This window comes from Oenanthe melanoleuca, chromosome Z (assembly GCF_029582105.1).
Source record: "Oenanthe melanoleuca isolate GR-GAL-2019-014 chromosome Z, OMel1.0, whole genome shotgun sequence".
Classification (NCBI taxonomy): domain Eukaryota; kingdom Metazoa; phylum Chordata; class Aves; order Passeriformes; family Muscicapidae; genus Oenanthe; species Oenanthe melanoleuca.
In genome coordinates, this window is record NC_079362.1 from 59,573,084 (window position 1) to 59,592,106 (window position 19,023).

Here is a 19,023-nt window from a genome sequence, read left to right on the forward strand (position 1 = left end):
GTATGGAGTGTCTATTTGCAGAATTGCATATTATGTGGATGTTGGGGAACATACAAAGTTATTTGCCCTTTTTAACTATGTTTTAAAACAAAACTTACTTTTTGTTTTGTTTGGGGATTTAGCGCAATGTCATTTACCACTTCAATCTGTCGCTTGCTTGATTGGTCAAAGGACAGGGAGAAAGTGGGCATGGTGTTATTTGGTTAAAGGCTGGACTTTGGATCTTTTGGATCTTGCAGGTCCTTTTGAACCTTATTGATTTTATGAGAAAGAAAAAAGTTGTATTTCCTGAGGTTATTGCTTCTACAGATGTGTATTACATGGCAGGTGATTCTTATCAGAAAAAAGTTAGACCTGAATATAATTATCAGAAGTCTTGATGGCTTCTTTCACATGACTGTCAGTATAATACAAGTTAACTTGTAGAGAGGGAATTGGTAATATATCACAGTGTGTAGATTCTGGGAGTCGTCACTTGTACCCAGGTCTCAGCTGCCATGTTAATAATTGTATATTTTCATGCAGAAATCTTCCAAAGTGTAAAAAAGCTGTGTAAATGCAATCTCAAGGTATGATCTCATTACCTGGAGATGCAATCCATTCAAAGTGTCCATTAGTGTGCCTGCAGTTCTCTTCACATTACCTGCATGAAAACTACTTGCATGAAATTTTTGACTCCCTAACCATGATAAAACCTGTTGTCTATTCTTTGTCTTATCTGTAAACACTGACCACATTATAGTGTATAGAACAAGGCTGGCAAATCCAGATACAAGCCAAGGTGATGGGGTAGTGGCAGAGGGAAGAGGGACAAAAGGCTGTTTGCCCTCAATAACTGTTTAGTCATGTGAGGGGGAAAGGCATTTTCTTGAATATAATCTTGGTTCGATGTGGTTTGGTGGCAACTCACCTTGTGGATGGAAGACTTTGAACTTTTTTTCAACATTGGTACCTGATGGGGTACCAGAGTCTTTCTGAAGTAGTCTTCTGAAAGAGAAATGCCTATAAACAGAATTGGGTAAGTGTGTGCATTGCATGATAATTAGGAAATTTGAGTTATGCATGTTTGGTAGCTTCCTCCATGCATGATTAGAAATGATTTCTTTTTTTTTTTTTGATTTAACCACATGTATTTCTTGTTTTTGTGTTTTGTTTTCCTTCCCCCAACAGCTGGCTTACCCCTTGGTGTTCTAAACTTGGCCAAAATAAAACCGTATCAGAGAGGCTTTTTCTGTAATGATGACAGCATCAAGTATCCGTTCCATGACAGTACCATCACATCCACTGTCCTCTACACAGTGGGGTTCACCCTGCCCATTTTCTCTGTAAGTAGCTAATATATAGGGAGCTTTGGTGATGGGAGTAAAATGTATGCCTTCCAAGAGCTCAGCACTGTAAATGAGTTGAAGACAAGTCTGTATAGGCAAAATCCCATATATGCATGTGAAAGGTGCTGTTGCTACTGTTCGCACAGAAAATCTGGAACTAATCTCTTAACTGCTAGTGTTGCTAATTTAATTTGTTTTAGGAACAGAAAAAAGTGTATTTAGACTAGGCTTTTATCACTAGAGAGGAAAAATGTCTTTCAAAATGTTATGGAATGGAATGTCTTCCAATATATTATGGAATCTCTAGTTTAGAATGGGTTAGTCTGCTAACAAACACTTGTGATGTTAAAACTTGGCACTGTGATGCAGTGCACACACCTGTAACTGGTGACTGTTGCTTCCACATACTTTCTACAAAAATAAGGCTAATTTTGACTCAGAAGCTTTTTCTAAGCTTGAAAGTAATGTGATTACTCTTTAAAGAAGGGTGGGATAAAGAGACTGAAAGTCTAATAGCTTGTAGAAAAGAGGCTCAGTTGTTTTAAAGACCACATGATTTTGACAAAGAACAATTTCATTATTTGGTAGGTTTTTCTAACACTATTTTAAGCCTGTTTATATCCCAGTTTTTAGTAAGGCTTGAGCTGATTTGGAGAATCAAAATTTAATGGTGCAGAATAGTATTGAATCTGAAGCTACATATTGCTTGTCCCTGCAGTACTTGATCAAGCCATATGAAAGATGATGATAATATTGTATTATTTGAAAAATGTGTAAGCTGAATTAATCAGTAAGAAGTATATGAAGTAGTTTAAGGTTGGAAGACAATTTGAAACAAGTGAACCTGCAGAACTTTTACATGCATTACTCTGGTTTTCTCATTATTAGTGCTTATTTATTAAAGCATCCATTAGACCTTTGCAATAAACAGGAGATTGACAAATCAAGTAATCACTAGTATAATTTCACTTTTAAGGAAAGTTTGTCACTTTGACAAGTACGTATATCTTCAGCACACCTTTTGGGAAAATTTATTTTCCAGTAGATTTCCTGTGTACCTTCATTGATATGGGTACAGGTGAACTAGCAATTGGAGCTCTGTGCAGTTTTGGACTTTTAATGAAATGTTCGAACTGCAGTTCAAGCTGCATTGCTTGAATTTTTTATTATCATTCATTTTTAAATTTGAAGGTGTTGCTGTAATATCAAGTCATTGGAGAGTGGTTTTTTTTTGTGGCTCTGAAGCCATGGGGCAACATCTGACTTAGAGCTAATTCACATGAAACATTTAAAGAGTGGTATGGACTGTGACCATTTTTGATAACCTTTGTAGTGAAAGTTACACCTCAAAAATCAGATGTCTCAGTAATTCCAGTCTATTCTGGTATTTTTCTGCTATGGTACTTTCATAGGAGTCACACAGTGGATTTTCATTGCTTGTCTCTGTGCAGGAGGCTGGAGTTTGTAATTTGAACAACCACTTCTAGTCTCCATGCTGAGAGGTTTTTAAAAAAAACCAAACAACTTAGAGCACTTATAGTTGTTGCAATACAGTGTAACCAGGTCATTTGCTTTTCAGTCTGAATGCTTTCAAAACCTTAAAACAACTGCTTGGTGTAGTTAACATGGCTCTCTTAATCTCAGTTTTAAATGTAGAGAGCTCTTTAGTCTCATGCAAGAGGTGAAAAATCTTCCAAAGCTACTGAAAACTAAGGGCTAGAGTAAGCTATACAGCTAGGGACTATGAGACATGGGATATTACAACTTCCTGAATTGTAAGCGGGTTCCAGTTGAATGGTTGCTGTCTTCAGGACTGCCTTTATCCAAAATGGATAGGGAAGGTTGGTCAGTCTGGGAATCTGAATTCAGGATGTTTTTTGTTTTGGTCTGACCCACTGAAGGCTTGAGACTTTTTCAAGGCATTGGAAGTAGTGTGTTCCAGATTCAATATCCTCAACAGAAACACAACACACTCATGACAGACTTTTGGGCAATAGTTCTAATTATCCCACATCTAGTGAAAATTGTTGTCCTGACATGAGACTTTACTGAAAGGGGCAGAATCCTCAATGAATGAATTGATGGCAAAAAGTTCATCTAGACTTGATAAATGACATCTTCATACAGATTTTTCTTCCCTAATTAGACTGCCTCAACATGACACTTATTCCTAAGTGGTAGGACTCTTTACACATCTGCCCCTTTTTGCATGATGGGCCTGCTTGTCTTCAGAATATAATAAGAAATGGCCTGAACATCTTGATGTATAATAATTATAATACTAAAAGCTTTTGTTGGGGTAGGCTTGTAATGGAATATAAAATAATTTCAAAGAGAAAAAAGCCCAACCTCCAAAAAACCCAAACATACATAGATATTTTATTAAGTCTCTTGTACGTAAAAGAAACTAGGTTGCATGAACATTTGTTTTTATGACATTTTATAAAGATTTAGAAGATGTGCTAGAAACTTATGAATTCTAAAAAAATGCTTTTAGGAATCATTATTCTGTTTGTAGCTCTGAACCCCTTCTCTTGCAATTGCCACCTTTTATATGGAAATAAAATATCTGAGAAATTAATGTTTATTCTTTTCTAAGTGCTGCTTTATAGTATGATGCTTCTCAATTTTCCAAATTGTTCTTTTTGTATGGATGGGAACCACAATTGTTGTATTAGAATTTTTTGAGATTTAGGGTCAAACAAGTCTTGATAGTAGTCTTAAAGACTGAATCTCTTTAGATTACTTAGGCCAGTGTCTAGAGCAGAGCAGCAGCACACATGAATTGTTTCTAACATTTAAGGAACCTCAGAAGATCTTTCTGCTGTTTCTATCTTACTAAGTCTTTTAGATATATTTTAAAAGCCATGACAAGGCATTGTCCATGGCTTTCAGTTCTAGGAGTATTTGGAAATGTACTCAGTCTGTCATCTTTGGTCTTCAGTTGTCTGCATAAGACCAACTTTTTCAAGTATAAACAACAAATTAATGTCAATATCTTTTCTCTTCCAGTGAGGTCCAACCATATCTTATTTGTAGATGTCCTGTTCAGTTGGGCTTTTCTGGTAACATCCCCTCCAAACTGATTTTTTTTTTTTTGTCCTCCAATCATGTTGTTTCATCAGTCTGCTACCTTCAGTGACACTCATGCAGCCTCCCTTAGCTGCAGGGATAGGTGACATTGGGGAAGGGAGAAGCACAGAGCAAGGAAAACCTCTCTGAAAGAAACATCCTTCTCCCCACAGGAGAGCAACAGAGCAGCCTGAGAGTTGCTGAATTTTGTCTGCTCCCTGTTTTAGGGTGTTTGTAGTTCCCTGCGAAGGTGCTTTACCTGGCAGTTTTGTTCCAGAGCTGGAGCTTCACAAGCCGCTTGTGAGGTTTCTATTACATGATGGACTGATGTAGAGAGAAGAGTTCAGAACGTCTAACTCAGCCAAAGGCCTGCACTGAGTTTCTGGGAGACAGTATTTTTCCACAACTTGTTGCTACCAGAACAAGTAATGCAAATGCTGATGTTCCTTACAGGGAAGTGTTCGTTAGTAAACAAAATTTTGGTTAAGTCACTTCTCTGGGATAAAGGCTGCTGTTTGGAACTTCTTTGAGAGAAGGACTTAATTTCTCCACCTTGAACACATTCAAAAAATATTTGGGTAGTCAGGTTGCACTTATTTCTATATAGTTCAAACAACAAAAAAAAAAAAAAGCTGAATCAAAACTTTCCTCAGTTTGGTGTGGCAAAATGTCTTCATGGTGACTTCCCAAAAGGGACCTAAGTAGCTTTGCTCCTGTGTCAGCTTTAATCTATTAGGCATTAGGCTCAATGTTTTTGGGAAGTTCTGCTTATATCATGTTTAACAGTGTTCTGAGTGAAACTTTCCCTCCTACAGATTAGCACAATCATTCTTTGAAGTCAATTTATTGGTTTCTTTTATGGCAAAAGAAACAGATCTTTTATGCTGTTTATGAAAGGGATGCATTTTGAAGGGAAACTTTTATTGACAACAGATATTAGATTGAACTTACTAGAAGCAGTGATTAAATTTTTTTTTATTTTATAGATCTTTTAATCTATGTATATAAATCTATAAAAATATAGATATTTTATTAGATAGATCTAATAAAAAATTAGATAGAAGCACTTACTGAGCTAATTTTGTAGTCTTCATGGACAAATATAGTTATAGCTGTGATAGAGATGAATAAAACAGGAGATTAATGAAAACTGTGGAAGACTGTTGATTGGTAGATGTGCTTGTTACTTTTTCAGCAGTGTCAAAGCTTTATGACCCACTGTTGTTAGTTTTGCAACTAATTGAAATTAAAACTGTTCTTTGACACTAGAGTAGACTTCAACTTGACTCTTAGGTTTCAGATTACTTGTAAGAGGTTTTTTTATGCTCTGAGCAAGATTGTCTCTTATCTGGTAAATTTTTTGAAAAGGTGCTCATGTTTTACCTTCATTGTGTTTTTTGGTGTATTATGGCATTGGAATTTTTTGGGCGATGCTGTTAAACTTCATAATCTATCATGAGTTCTGATTGATACTAACTGTTTGTCTTGTACTACTAAAGATAAGCATTATCTCTGAACCCAAACTTATTCTGAGGAATAAACTGCTAGTTTTTTGGTTCTCTTTTTAAGGCCAACATAGTAATAATAATTTGTGGTTTTACTCTGAAGGTTTAATGTGTAGGGTAATGCATTTTATTGAGTTGTTGAATTGATGAGTAATTCCTGGCTGAGATCAGTGCTATGGGGCCAGATGCTGAAAAGTAGCAGCATCCAGCTTTTGGCTTCACTTTTTGACCTGTCCATGGTGTGGTCTGGTGAGCTTGAAATCGAGTGAGGAAAGATCTGAGGAGCACCATTTGCCTCTGTTACTTGTACAAATCACTCTTACTAAGTACAGTTGTATTTTAAGTAAATAAACTGTAGCAACTTACTTTTTAGCCCTGTGGACTTGGTACTATATTTTCCTCAATCCGTCAGGTGCACTTCTTAATTCAATGATGGAGTGTTTGAGTAAGACAGTTGGCGTTTTGACATGGGATGAGCTCCAGACAATGGCTTTTAAAATGCTTGGTCACAGCTCTGAGAAAGCCAAGCAGTCACATTGGTATAGAGGGGTTTTTGAAGTATTATTTAGTACAGCATATGAAAGAGTAAAATGGAATAGGGAGAAATGTAGGTAAAGGGAGTTGCAACTTATTTGTGTCTTGTAATTTAAGGAAAAAATCTATACAGTCTATGGCATACATTTTTCTTTCAAGTCTTACACACAGTTACTAATAATGTGCTGTTGACATTTAGGACTGAGACCAGAGACTAGAGGGGTGTTAAAAAAAGGAAGCAATTCACTAGGAACCAGAGACAAGCAACAGGGAAAGTAAGGCAGAGTGTTCCTTTTTGTGCTGCCTCCTCTGTTTCCCTTCATCTGGCTCACATCACTGTACCTCTTTTTCTTCTGCCTTGTGCAGGGATATGGTCACGCAAAGAGATGGGTTTTGCCTGTCTTTTCAGGAGAAAGCTGAATGTCAAAAAATTGAGCTATTGATATTGGTGAACTGTGGAGTGATGGTTTATTAGGTGTGCTCCTGAACTCTCTTAACTCCTATTAGAAGTGGAAAGGAGCACTGTTCTTATACTGAGGAGAAACCAAAGTCTTAATTTAATCTGCAAAGAGGTTTTGACACCCTACCCAACCTTCACAGAATGTGAGCAATAATATCAGCTCAAAAGTTTTAACTAAGCTTTTGCAAAACATGTTTTTCCAGGCAGTATTTCAACATTGTAATGAAGTGGATGTTTCTGCTGATGGAATTGGTAGTGAAATATCTACAACATATTTGGGGGAAATGATAATTTTTACTTTTTATCTGAGCTTCTGTTGTAAGGAGACTTAAACCGCAAAGTATTCTTTTTTTTAAGTAAGTCCAAGTATCACTTCTAGTTTAAAGCTGCAGCATAAAGTTGGCATAGATAACAGCACAAAAGTGGTGGCAGGTTTTTTTGAGGTGCTGGGAGAGAAGACAACAAAATCTTTTAAATTTTTGTTTCTGAACTCTGGAGAAATGTTATTACCTACTACTTAAGCACAGATGCTACTTTGTCAGAAACATACCCAGTGCTTCCTGCTGTCAGTTGCATCTGTTCTTATCCTAATCCCTGTGATGAATGAGGAAGATGGAGAACAGGCTAAAGCAGCATTTTTTTAGAAAATCTCATTATTTACATGTGTATATTCAAGTGTTTTCTTCAACCAAATATTAAGAAACTAAATAGTTATGAGATTGGAGGAAGAATCCTGAAATGAACAACTAATCCACTTAACTGTGAGAAGTGAGCAGTAGGAGTAAGTGTTCTTTGTTCTTTGCAAGGAAGGAAGATGCAAAGTAGAGCTCTCTGGAAGTCTGCCCTGTTCAGTGTAGTCATAAATGCCCTGGAGGAGAGAGAGCATGTGCAGTGAGGAGCAAATAGGGTACTCAGAGCAATAAATACAAAAGATGGCAGTAACATAGCTAGTGAAATACAGCTTGGATAAATGCCAAATGATGTCCTTCCTGAGGAGAGTGGGAAGGACAACTTGAGGGAGGTGCATGATCTGATGTTCTCTCTCTTCAGAGTAGTATTGTCCAGCTTCAGTGGAGAAAGCAACTTCATGCCCAGTGAAAAAACTTAGCCAAATTAGAAACTTGGAAAGAAATAGACCTAATAGTCTTGAGTTATACAGAATGTTTGTTAGGAAAAAACCTAACATAATCAGTCAGAAATCACTCCAGTTTATAAGGAAATCTAATCCATTATACTGTATGAGTCAGACTTTTGGACAAGGGTATAGTAATTGTTTAAAGTATGTAGTGTTATCAGTTGAGCTACTTGTGTTTCTACTCCATGTATTTTGACTGAAGTGTTTCAGAGCTATATTTCTCTCTATACCTTTATTACCAACTGTATTTGTAGTTCCTTAATTTTTTGTTGCTTGTTGGATCAGTATTGCTCTTTTTTCTAATATGTGTATGCACTTAGCTGGTTTACAGCCCTTAGACTCTGCTGAACTATGCAAAACAAAACGCTTGTTTTTGAGATAATGAGGAATATATCCTAGCAGTCCTTCTCTGTCTGCACTTAAGACAGATGAATTAAAACCAGATGCATTTGCCAATTCTGACTGAATACTATTTCGGAAGAAATTTCTTGTCAGATGGTTAGAAGTGTTAATGCCTTTGAAAAGACTTGTCTAATGGTCACACTATTATACTGATAATACTGATACAACCCAGGAAGCACATTATTTTCCCTCAGCTATTTTGAACTGACAAGCTCCCAACTCAACAGAGTTGTTTAACCTCCAGATGCATGACTCTGAACTCATTACTGCATAAGTCTCCATATGTTCTCTTGCCTGAGTCTTTAAGGGTTGTTTTGCAGGCAGAACTGGCTGGCCTTGATCATCCACTGTATCAAAGCATTGCCAGCTCTGTCAGCAGTACATCAGCTAATTATTCATTAAGAATGCATATGCACTGCATAACACCAGCTTGTTGGCTTTATCCTTGAGATTACCCTACAGGTAATCTCTTACCAACCTTATAATTCCTTCTCACATACATGTTGTCATTTTCCCTTTAGGCAATTTCTTCACTGTGTTACAACTAGCTTAGAAGCTGAAATGTACATCAGGGAAGCTTTTTGGTTTTGTCATATGAGAAGTATTCAGTAGAGGGCCTTTACTGCTCTTCTGCTGTCTCCACTTCTTACATAAAAGGAGTATTTAAGCTCCCCAATTTCTTCTGCTTTCAGGGAAAACTGAGGAAAATGGGTATTTGTAGGATATTGTAGGAACTTTCTTTTAGCTGAATGTGGCAATGTGACTGTGGCCAGATGAGCAGGATTTCTTCTCACAGAGATCTGCTGTTGAATCTTTGCTACATTTTCTTGAGAAACTGCTTTAGATATTTATGTGAATAAATCTACTGTCCAAGTACACCACTTCCTATACTACAGTAAACATTTTTTCCTCAGTTGTATCTGTGAAATTAAAGACATTGACAATAGTGATGGTAGTGCCATTATAAAGACAAGTATCATTTGGTATCTTCAGTCCTATCCTGCCCACCTGTACCAGGAGTTTCCATGCTTAGGAAATTGCTGCCATGACGCAAAAACTTATCCCCCTCCCATCTTCTGAAATTATGATATCTGTCAGGGTGAAAAAGTACATTGTATCATAACTAAAGGGAAACCCTAATGTTTTACTTGATACAATAAGAAGCTTTGCCTCTTTATCACTTACCACAGTTCTTCTGCTTGTCCTCCTTCATTCAGTAATGAAAATGCTAAATGATTTTTTCATGTCCCTTTATTGTCTTAAAAGGAAACCTACACTGCAGAAAATATTTAAGCTGCATATTTGAAATAATTTTGATTTGGTTTTAGAAATGAAAACACCTTGAAAACCCACAAAGGCAGACTTTGCTGATTTATTTAAAACAGAACAGAACTCTTTGTTTTGTGAGAGGGTTCTGGCATGGTTTTTCAGACTGATTATGGCCTTGGATTGAGGCAGAGGTAAATTACAGATGTTGTTCTGTGATTTCAGTTTACAGTTTAACAATGTTAAGTTAATCTGATCAGTTTTACTGTTATCGGTTTTTTAGAAATTAAAACATTTCTCTTGAGCTTTCATGGAGCATATATCCTTTCAACACTGAAAGGTGCTGAGAACAGCAATAAGATAAATGACTGGTGGAATTACTTCTTGAATCTCTTGTGCAGTTGGGGGAAACTGAAGAAACACTTACCTTTATTATATAAAGTTTATTAGCAGTATTGTATTTTGGTGCATAGTTCTTCCAAAAAAATGGTTACTTAAAGGCTACTACATAGATAGCCAGAACTTTTAAGACTCAAAGTAAAGGAGGTAGAAAGAAATTGTGAAAGAGAAGACAATTTTATTTTAGCTGTTCATACTTGCTAACAAAGCAAAACAAAAACAATTCTAGAGTTGTTTGGTGTTTTGTTTCCATGATCTGGATACAGAAAGGTGCAATTAAAGCCTGGTTATGTCATAATGTCAATATTGCTGAAGAATAAGCACGCACATTTCAAGCAGCTTCACTCAGCATGGAAGAACACAGATCCTCACTGCATGAGGGACATCATATCTGTGATCCATAGAGCACTGCTTTTTATTTCTGATCTAGTAAATGGAAATTATATTTTAAAAAGCTCCCCCGCCAGATAACCCCATCATTCTGAAAATTTTCAATCTCTCACCTTGAGAAGCTGAAACATCCAGGTGTGGTTTAGAGGAAATGAGGAGTAAAGGTACCATGACCATTATTCACAGAGCAGGTCTTTAAAATGGGTGATGCAGAGCTAGTGATTTGATGTCAGTGACACTATCTAACTATAACCGCAGGTGTTTGTGGCAGTGTGCTGAAGCTGTGATAAGGTTTTTTTGGGCTGAATTTAATTTTGTGAACAGTTGTTTACCACAATAGTTTTAATTATCCAACTCTAAAAAAGTAACTGTGTAAATAATTAAGAAACTCTTATCTGTATATGCCTAATTCTCTACATTTGGAGGTCCAAACAATACATTTTTCTCAAATACTCAGTCTTGAATGTTGGTGTTAGTATGTGTGCAGGGCAAATGATGTTTTCATTCCATGTATATCGTGTTGCAAACACCACAGCATTGTATTGACAAGTCACCTTCTCTCACCATGGCTGCACGTGCTTCTGCCTCATCCCTGACCCAAGTCAACTAAATACTAAACAACTGATGGTCTATCATGACACCTGTCACAATACCAAGACAAGGGGTCGGAAAAAATTAGGTCTGGGCTGCAGTGTTTTTCAAAACCCTGATATTCTTCCCGTTAAGAGAAAGGGAGAGGAATTTTTTTCTAGTAGGAAAGGCTGTGTTTTTGCACTGTACTGCAGAGTCCAGCTCTCAGGCTCTGTGTTGGCTGGTATCTGAATAGTGCAGTGTTTTGGTGAGGTTCTGGCTTGGCTCTTAGCCCATCCTGCTGTTCTGCTTTGTTGGTGTGCTTGGATGGCTTCCAGAGCTGTGTCAGTTGTAGTCCCGCTGGCATGGAATTGGAAACAACCCGTCTTGGCAATGACAGTGGTCTTTTCTGCCACTTTTGCATGCTGTTGGTTTTATGATTGCAGCAGTACGCAGGACACATGGTTCTTTGCAACAGGTTTAGCTGAAATTCATGGGCCCAGGTGATAGAGCTATAACTGCCTGATCAAGGAATAAGGTTGTGTCATTCACCAGAGTTCACTTCAGGGAAATTTCCACCTTTTTTGAGCCATTAGTTTATTTGTTCTTTTGTTTTCAAACGGAAGTATTTTATTAAGCACTTAATGGTGTGCAGAACAAAACTGATAGCAAATAGTTGGTAAAAATCCCAGCGGTATCATTTATGGTGGTCCTAAGAGTCAGGCTTAGTTTGGAGGACTCCGTGGGTGGAGAGAAAGAGGGAAGAGGATTGGAAAGATCCTACGTCTCTTGCCTAACAGTTCTCTTGATGCTTGCTTGGTATACTTTTTCTCCTGCTCTTTGCATCTTTTCTTTTATTTGCACATGCTTATTTAGGGCTAAGTGTATATCTGGAAAGGAAGAAGTAGGCTATGCCTTGGCACAGAGTCTTGAGGAGAGAACTGAGACTGGAGAGAACTGAGACTGCAGCAACATTTGTTTCTGCAGGAAGGAACGATGGAGACTGTTTGTTTTTATCTTTCTGATACCTTACTGTTGGATGGGAGTGTCTCCTCCAGATAATTTTTGTTGTGTAACTTTAAAGTGGTATGCATTTTATGTGCAAGTGAATTTTGAGTGTAAGTCAAGGGCTTTTGTGCTACTGGGCTCCATATGCCTAAGATAAAGAAAATTGTTTATTGTTTTGTTAAATATTCTTTGTAGTCCTCCACTGCTTGTTTTCCATACAGCCATTTTTTTCCAAGAATATTCATGCTGGTACACAAACAGATTGTGCAGATGTTGTATGTGTGTTAAAGATAGAGGAACGGGATTTAGAAACGGGGTTCTCTTAGTTTGTTATTCTATTTTGAGGAGTTTTTTTTAAAACCTTTGCTGTTCAAATGACTAGTTCTGGTTTGTGTTGTGGTACCTTGATGTGCAGTAGTGTGCAGCATTATGCACCTCAGTATTGTGTCCTGTAGGTATTAGACTGAACCAAAGGCATCTTCTTTGGTGGAAGAGGTGGGAATAGCCTTGAGGCTCTTGGGCTTGTGCAGTGACCATGTAGTTCTAGGAAGATATCCAGTGTGAGGAAGTGAGGGCATCGCGTGCATGTGTAATTTCCTTTTCTCCATATTCCCAAAAACTCCCTCTGCACTTGCGCTCCCTGAAAAGCACCTCCTTTTCCGCTTTCATGAAATTCGATTTATGCTCTTCTGACTTGTTAAGCTGTCCAGAGAAGGTGTACAGGGGCAACTGTTGCTCACTGGAATATAAAGAAATATTTGATAATTGTACCAGCAGCAGCAGATTGAGCACCTCAGTGGTTGTCACTGAACTATTCACTCAGTCATGGTTTCGGTATGCTTCCACACTTGAAGTGCCACAAACAAGAAGGTGAGAGGAATCCTGCCCTCTCTCCTTCATTCAACAATCCTTCCTGGAAGCTACAAAGTCAAGGCAGTAGTCATTGGCCAAGGGAAGTGCATAACCTTCTAACTTCCTGCATGCCCATTCCTATTTATGCACTTCTCTTTGGAAATGCGGGGGTATGATCATCGCCAGTTTGTTTTGGTTTTGTAATATATTTTGTATTCCTTTTTGCCAGCTGGCTTGCCTTTTGCAATTCTCAGTTCACGACGTACCCCCTTCCAGAGAGGCGTTTTCTGTAGTGATGAATCCATCCGGTATCCATACAAAGAGGACACCATTTCTTATAAATTGTTAGCAGGAATAATTATTCCTTTCAGTGTAATTGTTGTAAGTTAAACTTTTCTTCATTGCTTTTGATTTCAGTGGGGGTGGGGAAGAGGGAGGAGGGGTAATCTGTTAATACAGATTTATAAAACTGTATTCTGTAAGATTTCTCAACCTTAAAATAATTTCTTTAGGCCAGGTACTAAAGCAATAGAAATGGTGATCTGGCAAGAATAACTAAAAGGTTTTCTTTATCTGAAGTCAAACAGCTAGAATTATAGAAAAATAATACAGGAATTACATAAACTACAGAAAAAGAATACCTTAGAACCTTAAAATTATGGTGTCTTAGTTCTATAATCTGAGAGATTAGAACTTCTTACCGTAGTTGTTAAAAATAACACTAATGTGTTGTGACTGTCACAAACCTTTTTATTTTAGGACCTGCTACTTTCAGAATATCAGTGTGCATGATCTATTAAGTCAATGTTTTTTATCTGCAATAAAGTCTTTGGGAATACTTCTGTGTGCAGAAGTGTAGCAACAGACACTAGCCTATTTAAGAGCAAGATTGTGGCTTCTACTCAGCTGTTATCAAAAGCATAAATAGAATAAAAAGGATAATTAGGTGTGGAGTTTTTCATTGGAGGTCAGGATAAAACTCTAGGCCCATTTGTATTTAAATTACTGCAGGGGTCTGCTTTTATACTGCACCTAACCTGGCTGAACAGAGGGTACTTTTCTTCTTTCCTCTTCTTCACACCAGATCAGTGAGCTGGACAGATTCTCTGTGAAAACCAGTTTGGGATCTCTCTCTGACCACAGCTCCTAGCTCAGCTGAACTGCCTCAAGCATATAGTGACTGTCCCTAATATTTAATTATATGCTGTCAGATGAGCTAATCTAATAGCTTACATATGTAACATCCTTATTATGGACAAAAGTTGAGGTCCTGTCTATTACCACCTCTTGTGGCTTGTCTGAGCCAGGATCAGCTGGTGAAATTCCTTAGCCTGGCAGAAAACAGCAGCTTTTCTTGACTACTTGGAGTGCAAAGGGCTCTTGGAAGAATACCAGTATGGGGGCAAAAAGTAGCTGGGACATGTCCTCATGAGCAGAGGGGACAGTTGGACCTCTTCAGTTAACTGTTTCATGTCCTAAGTCTGATGGGACTGCACTGCAGTTCCTACAATGGCCTTTCAATGGGGGCCTCAAGATCTCTGTCCAGATGCACTAAAAAGCTTCAGTCTCCACTGATGGTTCTGTTGGGTGGCATTCAAATGCATCAGAGCCACACTTTGAAGAGAGTTAAAACTTTCTTATGCCAAATAAGATTTTTAGGCATATAAATATTTATCCAAGTATATTTAGGAGCCAAAAGTGAAAAGGCACAGCTAAATGTAATCCTCAGTACTGACCAGCTGTTTCTCTGGGCTAATGGGTTTAATTCAGGAGGGATATTATGATAATCTAACTCTGCCTTGCATAGAGATTGCACGGATTTTTATCAAGGTTCCAGTATAAAGGTCACCTTGCAAGTCATATTTGCTCTTGGGTGGAATTTTTTTTGCAAGTTAAGAAATATATTCTGAGAATTGAAACTGTGACTTGCCTGGTTTCACTCTTCTTGGAAAAGCTGCTTCAAAAACTTACAGAAATGCTTCTGAAGCAGATGAAGTTTTTGGTGGAGGGACAGTTCGTATGTTCTGTTAACTGACAGACTGGCTGAAGATCCTGCCTTTAAGATAAGACTTTTTTTTTTTTTTAAATACGCTGTTATTACCTTTGGATAGTAACAATACCAGCTGGGTAGTCAGTATTACTTGAGAGCATCAGTGCTTGGTCACAAGCCCATGTAGCTTATCTCATTTCTAGAGCAGTTAAAACAGCTGAGGGAGGATGAACAGAATAGAGCATGGAAAGATTGATGCGTTGCCCACAGTACTGGGCTACCAGCCATTTACAGCTCAGGGACTTCTGAGTCAGAAAAGGCTCCACTGAACATAGTTTTTTAATGGATGTATTCCCTTTGAATTAATCCAAACTCCATTTGAGTGGGAATATTTAGCTAACAAAGCTTCTTTTGCAGCATCAGGGACTATCTTTTAGTTGTGAAATCAGGCTTTTCTGTCAAGATTGCTTCATAGTCAGACGGTAAAAGCAAATATTGGTGTCCTTTACTCAATGCTTAGTCAGATTATTGAAGATTAATATTTTTTAATGTCTGTCCAATGTAGTAATTGCACTGACATCAACTAATTTTTTGTTACTTGAAATAAGTGACTTTCTTGCAGCAATGTTATTTGAAAGGGATTCACTATTTACCTGTCATGGCTATTTGTGCTCAGCCATCTTCCTTAAGAGGTAACTTTCTGGATTAGGTGTCTATGTACTTTACTGAAAACTTTTTCAGCTTTAGTCCATGTTCTGATGTTTCTCTGCTTCAGTCCATATTTGGGTGAGTTAGAGGATGTAAAACTTCAGTGTCACACATCTGACAGTATTGTCTGTTTGCCTTCATGTTCAAAGCCTCTGACAAGCTGTCACTCTGTGTGCTCGGGTGGCAGTGTCTAAGTAATGGCTTCATTCACCAAAGCTCTGGTTTGCTGGGATCCGGGACCTGGCATTCTCAAGTAAAGACTTACCCACAATTTTCATCTTTATATGATTTTTCAAGGTAACTTTACGCATCCAGTCCCCCACACATCTGATCAACTGTATGAATTGATCTTTTCTATACTGAATGGGACTGTCTGGTTCAATATCCAGATTATCTGGAGTGAAGTTGGCAAAGGAAAAACTTACTTTCAAAAGATAAAGTTGCAAGAAAACTAAATTAGATCCGCTTTCTTGTCAACACTTGATATATGTATCTTGGACATGTAGGGTGAAAAACCTACACACATCTACTCAGTAACACCTGTCTTTCCCTACTCCCATTAGTTTTCTTTTCTCCCCAAAGGATTTAATTTGCATGAGGAATAGGAAATTTCTTTGTTGAAACATCTGGCCTTTCAGTTCTGGATATAAAGTCTCAACCCTTCAGAACGGTTTCTGGTTTCATGAAAAATCTAACAAGCTTTGAAAAATTTTACTCAGAAGTTAGTTGAAGAAGACTCAATGTAAAATGAAGTTATACAGGAGAAAATGTTTCTAATTAGGGCCATGCCAAGTCATATGGTTAAGTGTTATTCTGAGAAGGCTTTGTTTTAATAAGTATTCTGAAAATAATATGATTAAGTTCAACATGAGGTGGGGTAAAATAAAAAGGTGTTTCACTTCTCTGTGAAAGTATTTATAGTTTGGACATAGTTACTGCTGACTCTTGGAAAACTTAAATTTGTAGCTTAATGTTTATAAAAAAATAATTTCTGAAACTGTATGTGTGAGTATTAACAAGAATAGCATAATACTTTTTTTTTAAAGTAATTGTTTTTAACTTGTCCTTATTTCTCTTTCAGATAATCCTAGGAGAGACTCTCTCGGTCTTTTATAATAATTTGCACTCAAATTCGTTTGTCAGAAATAACTACATAGCCACTATTTACAAAGCCATTGGGACCTTCATTTTTGGGGCAGCTGCTAGCCAGTCGTTGACAGACATTGCCAAGTACTCCATAGGTAGACTGCGTCCTCACTTCATTGCTGTGTGCCAGCCTGACTGGACGCGGATAAACTGCAGCCTGGGCTACATCGAGAACTTCACCTGCCATGGGGACAAAGCAAAAATCAATGAGGGAAGGTGAGTCTGACTGGCCTTGCATACCTGGTTGTGTGACGTGTTTGTTGACCTGGGGCAACGATTTGGTAGTGCTGCAGCAGTTTTTGTGCTTCTCCTAGAATAAATTTATTGTAGTGAATTTTAAACATTAAACCCTGTCTAGACCTTGGGATTTTTTTTTATTTGTGGAAGCTTGTTTTATTAATGTATAGATAAATGCCTAATTGTATGTTTGTTTCTGTTTATGAGTGATTGTCTTTTTTTCAGTTTCAATTAGTTTTTATTTGTGTTTCTAAAATGTTTGCATCCCAATGAAGAGAAGAATTTGAAATCTACCTTAGAAATTGGATGTAGAATAGCAAAGGAAATGTTTTAGTTATGGACTGAAAGCAAATAAAAACTGCACATCCATATAAATATATGTAGGACTATTAAAATCACTCTATTAATTTTTCTCATTATTAATAATTTTTAAATCTTGGATACTAATCTGCTAGTTCAGTTGCAGCAAGATACTGTGGAAACAAGAATAATGCTCTGACACTTCAAACTGTAGTCGCTGTGCTATAAAGTCAGTGTTCAAGTGCTACTGGAAATGTTAGAAGTATGTTCAGAATAATTTGAATTTCTTGAGCTTTCTGTGACCTTACTCTTACAGATACTTCTTTTTCCAGAAGTTCCATATACTATCTTAGTTAGAACTTCTCTCTCAGAGTAGTTTTTAAGTAGATGTGCATAGTTTTGCTCATTGTGCTGTGTGCTCCTTTCGTCTTCTGGCATGTGTTCCCTATAATTTTCCAGTAGCATGGATGGTATTTTTCAGTAGCCATAGGAGAATGTTGATGAAATGTGAATGGTTGTTGGTGGTAGTGGAGCACGTGCATGGGTAGACAGTAGAATAGTACATGGGGTACCTGTGGCAGGGGATACAGGGTTGGCTTTGAGAAGCTGCTGTGTCCCTCAGAGCCAGTGCCAGCCAGCTCCAAATCTTTAGTTTAACTTCTTCATGAGTTTAAAAATACTTCTTATGTAAAAAGGGGTGTGGAAAAAATTTGAATTGGTTGTGATGACTGAAATGGTCCTGAAATAGTCTTTCTGGGTTTTGGGGATGGTGAAAAACAAAAGTTAGTTTATGCTTAAACAAAAAAATTGATTTTTTTTGTATATGAGAAGAGAATGGGGGAACAATGACATAGTGATCATTTACCTTGTATTCTTCCCTGTGTTTTGACATCTCAAACTTTTATGTTGGAAGCAAGGTGTTTTTTGTCATCTTTTAACTGATCAGCTATGAGGTCTGTATTTCCGGCTACTGTTATGTTCCCCTTTTCTGCTGCTACTGTTTCCCCTATGGAGTGATGCCAGAGGGCTCTCCTGTTTGGCCAGAGCTTGCCTTGAGGTGCTCACATGAGCAGGTGCTTGCTTGTGGGGCTTCTGCTATCAGATGAGACTTTTGCATGCGCAGGGAGCTGTAAACAAAAAGTTACCAAGTGGTCAGAGAAGGGTAGTATAGATTAAAGTGGGACATTGCCCTGTAGAGGTGTATGACCTGGATGCAGTGATCCAGTAAATCTTTCAGGGTTTGTGATGATCTTGGGTCATGTGCCCACACAGAGGCCAAGTGCCCAAGGGCATTAACCTTTCAGTTAATAGCCCACTAAGAGGAGAGAGGTGGATTGCAGGGAGCTGCAAGAAGGAAGCTGGAAGAAGTCAGAAGTCTCTCAGACTGTAACCCAGAGATTAATTTCTGTAACAGTTGAAAAAATTACTAGTGGTACATCTAGTGCCAGCTATTTTCATTTGCGTCGATTAAATGGGCAAGTAGAAATGCAGATGAAGAATGAAAACTGGGCAATCACAGCATTGCATACAAAATCATATGTTCTGAATTGAACCTATTATTCCTCTATAGTAGTAAAACTTGAGCTTGTATTTGAATGTTTTTAAAGATTCATGCTTGATTGTACAGTCAAAAAGACAAATCTAATATTTCACGGAAAACAATGAGAAAAGTGTAAAAATCAGTTGTGTGCTTCCATCATTCATACTGTATTTTCTGATTA

The 19,023-nt window shown here is 37.6% G+C and overlaps 1 protein-coding gene across 2 annotated transcripts in view; it reads left to right on the forward strand.

The window, feature by feature from the left end:
* PLPP1 (phospholipid phosphatase 1) overlaps window positions 1-19,023 on the forward strand; it is a 67,150-nt gene that overhangs the window by 19,511 nt on the left and 28,616 nt on the right. Inside the window, exons 2-3 of one of the 2 annotated variants that reach the window (XM_056513509.1) lie at window positions 1,171-1,325; window positions 16,701-16,981. In XM_056513509.1, coding sequence (XP_056369484.1) covers window positions 1,171-1,325; window positions 16,701-16,981 — 436 coding nt within the window. Of the gene's footprint in view, window positions 1-1,170; window positions 1,326-13,150; window positions 13,303-16,700; window positions 16,982-19,023 lie in introns of both variants that reach the window. The other variant, XM_056513510.1, reaches the window with a different exon arrangement.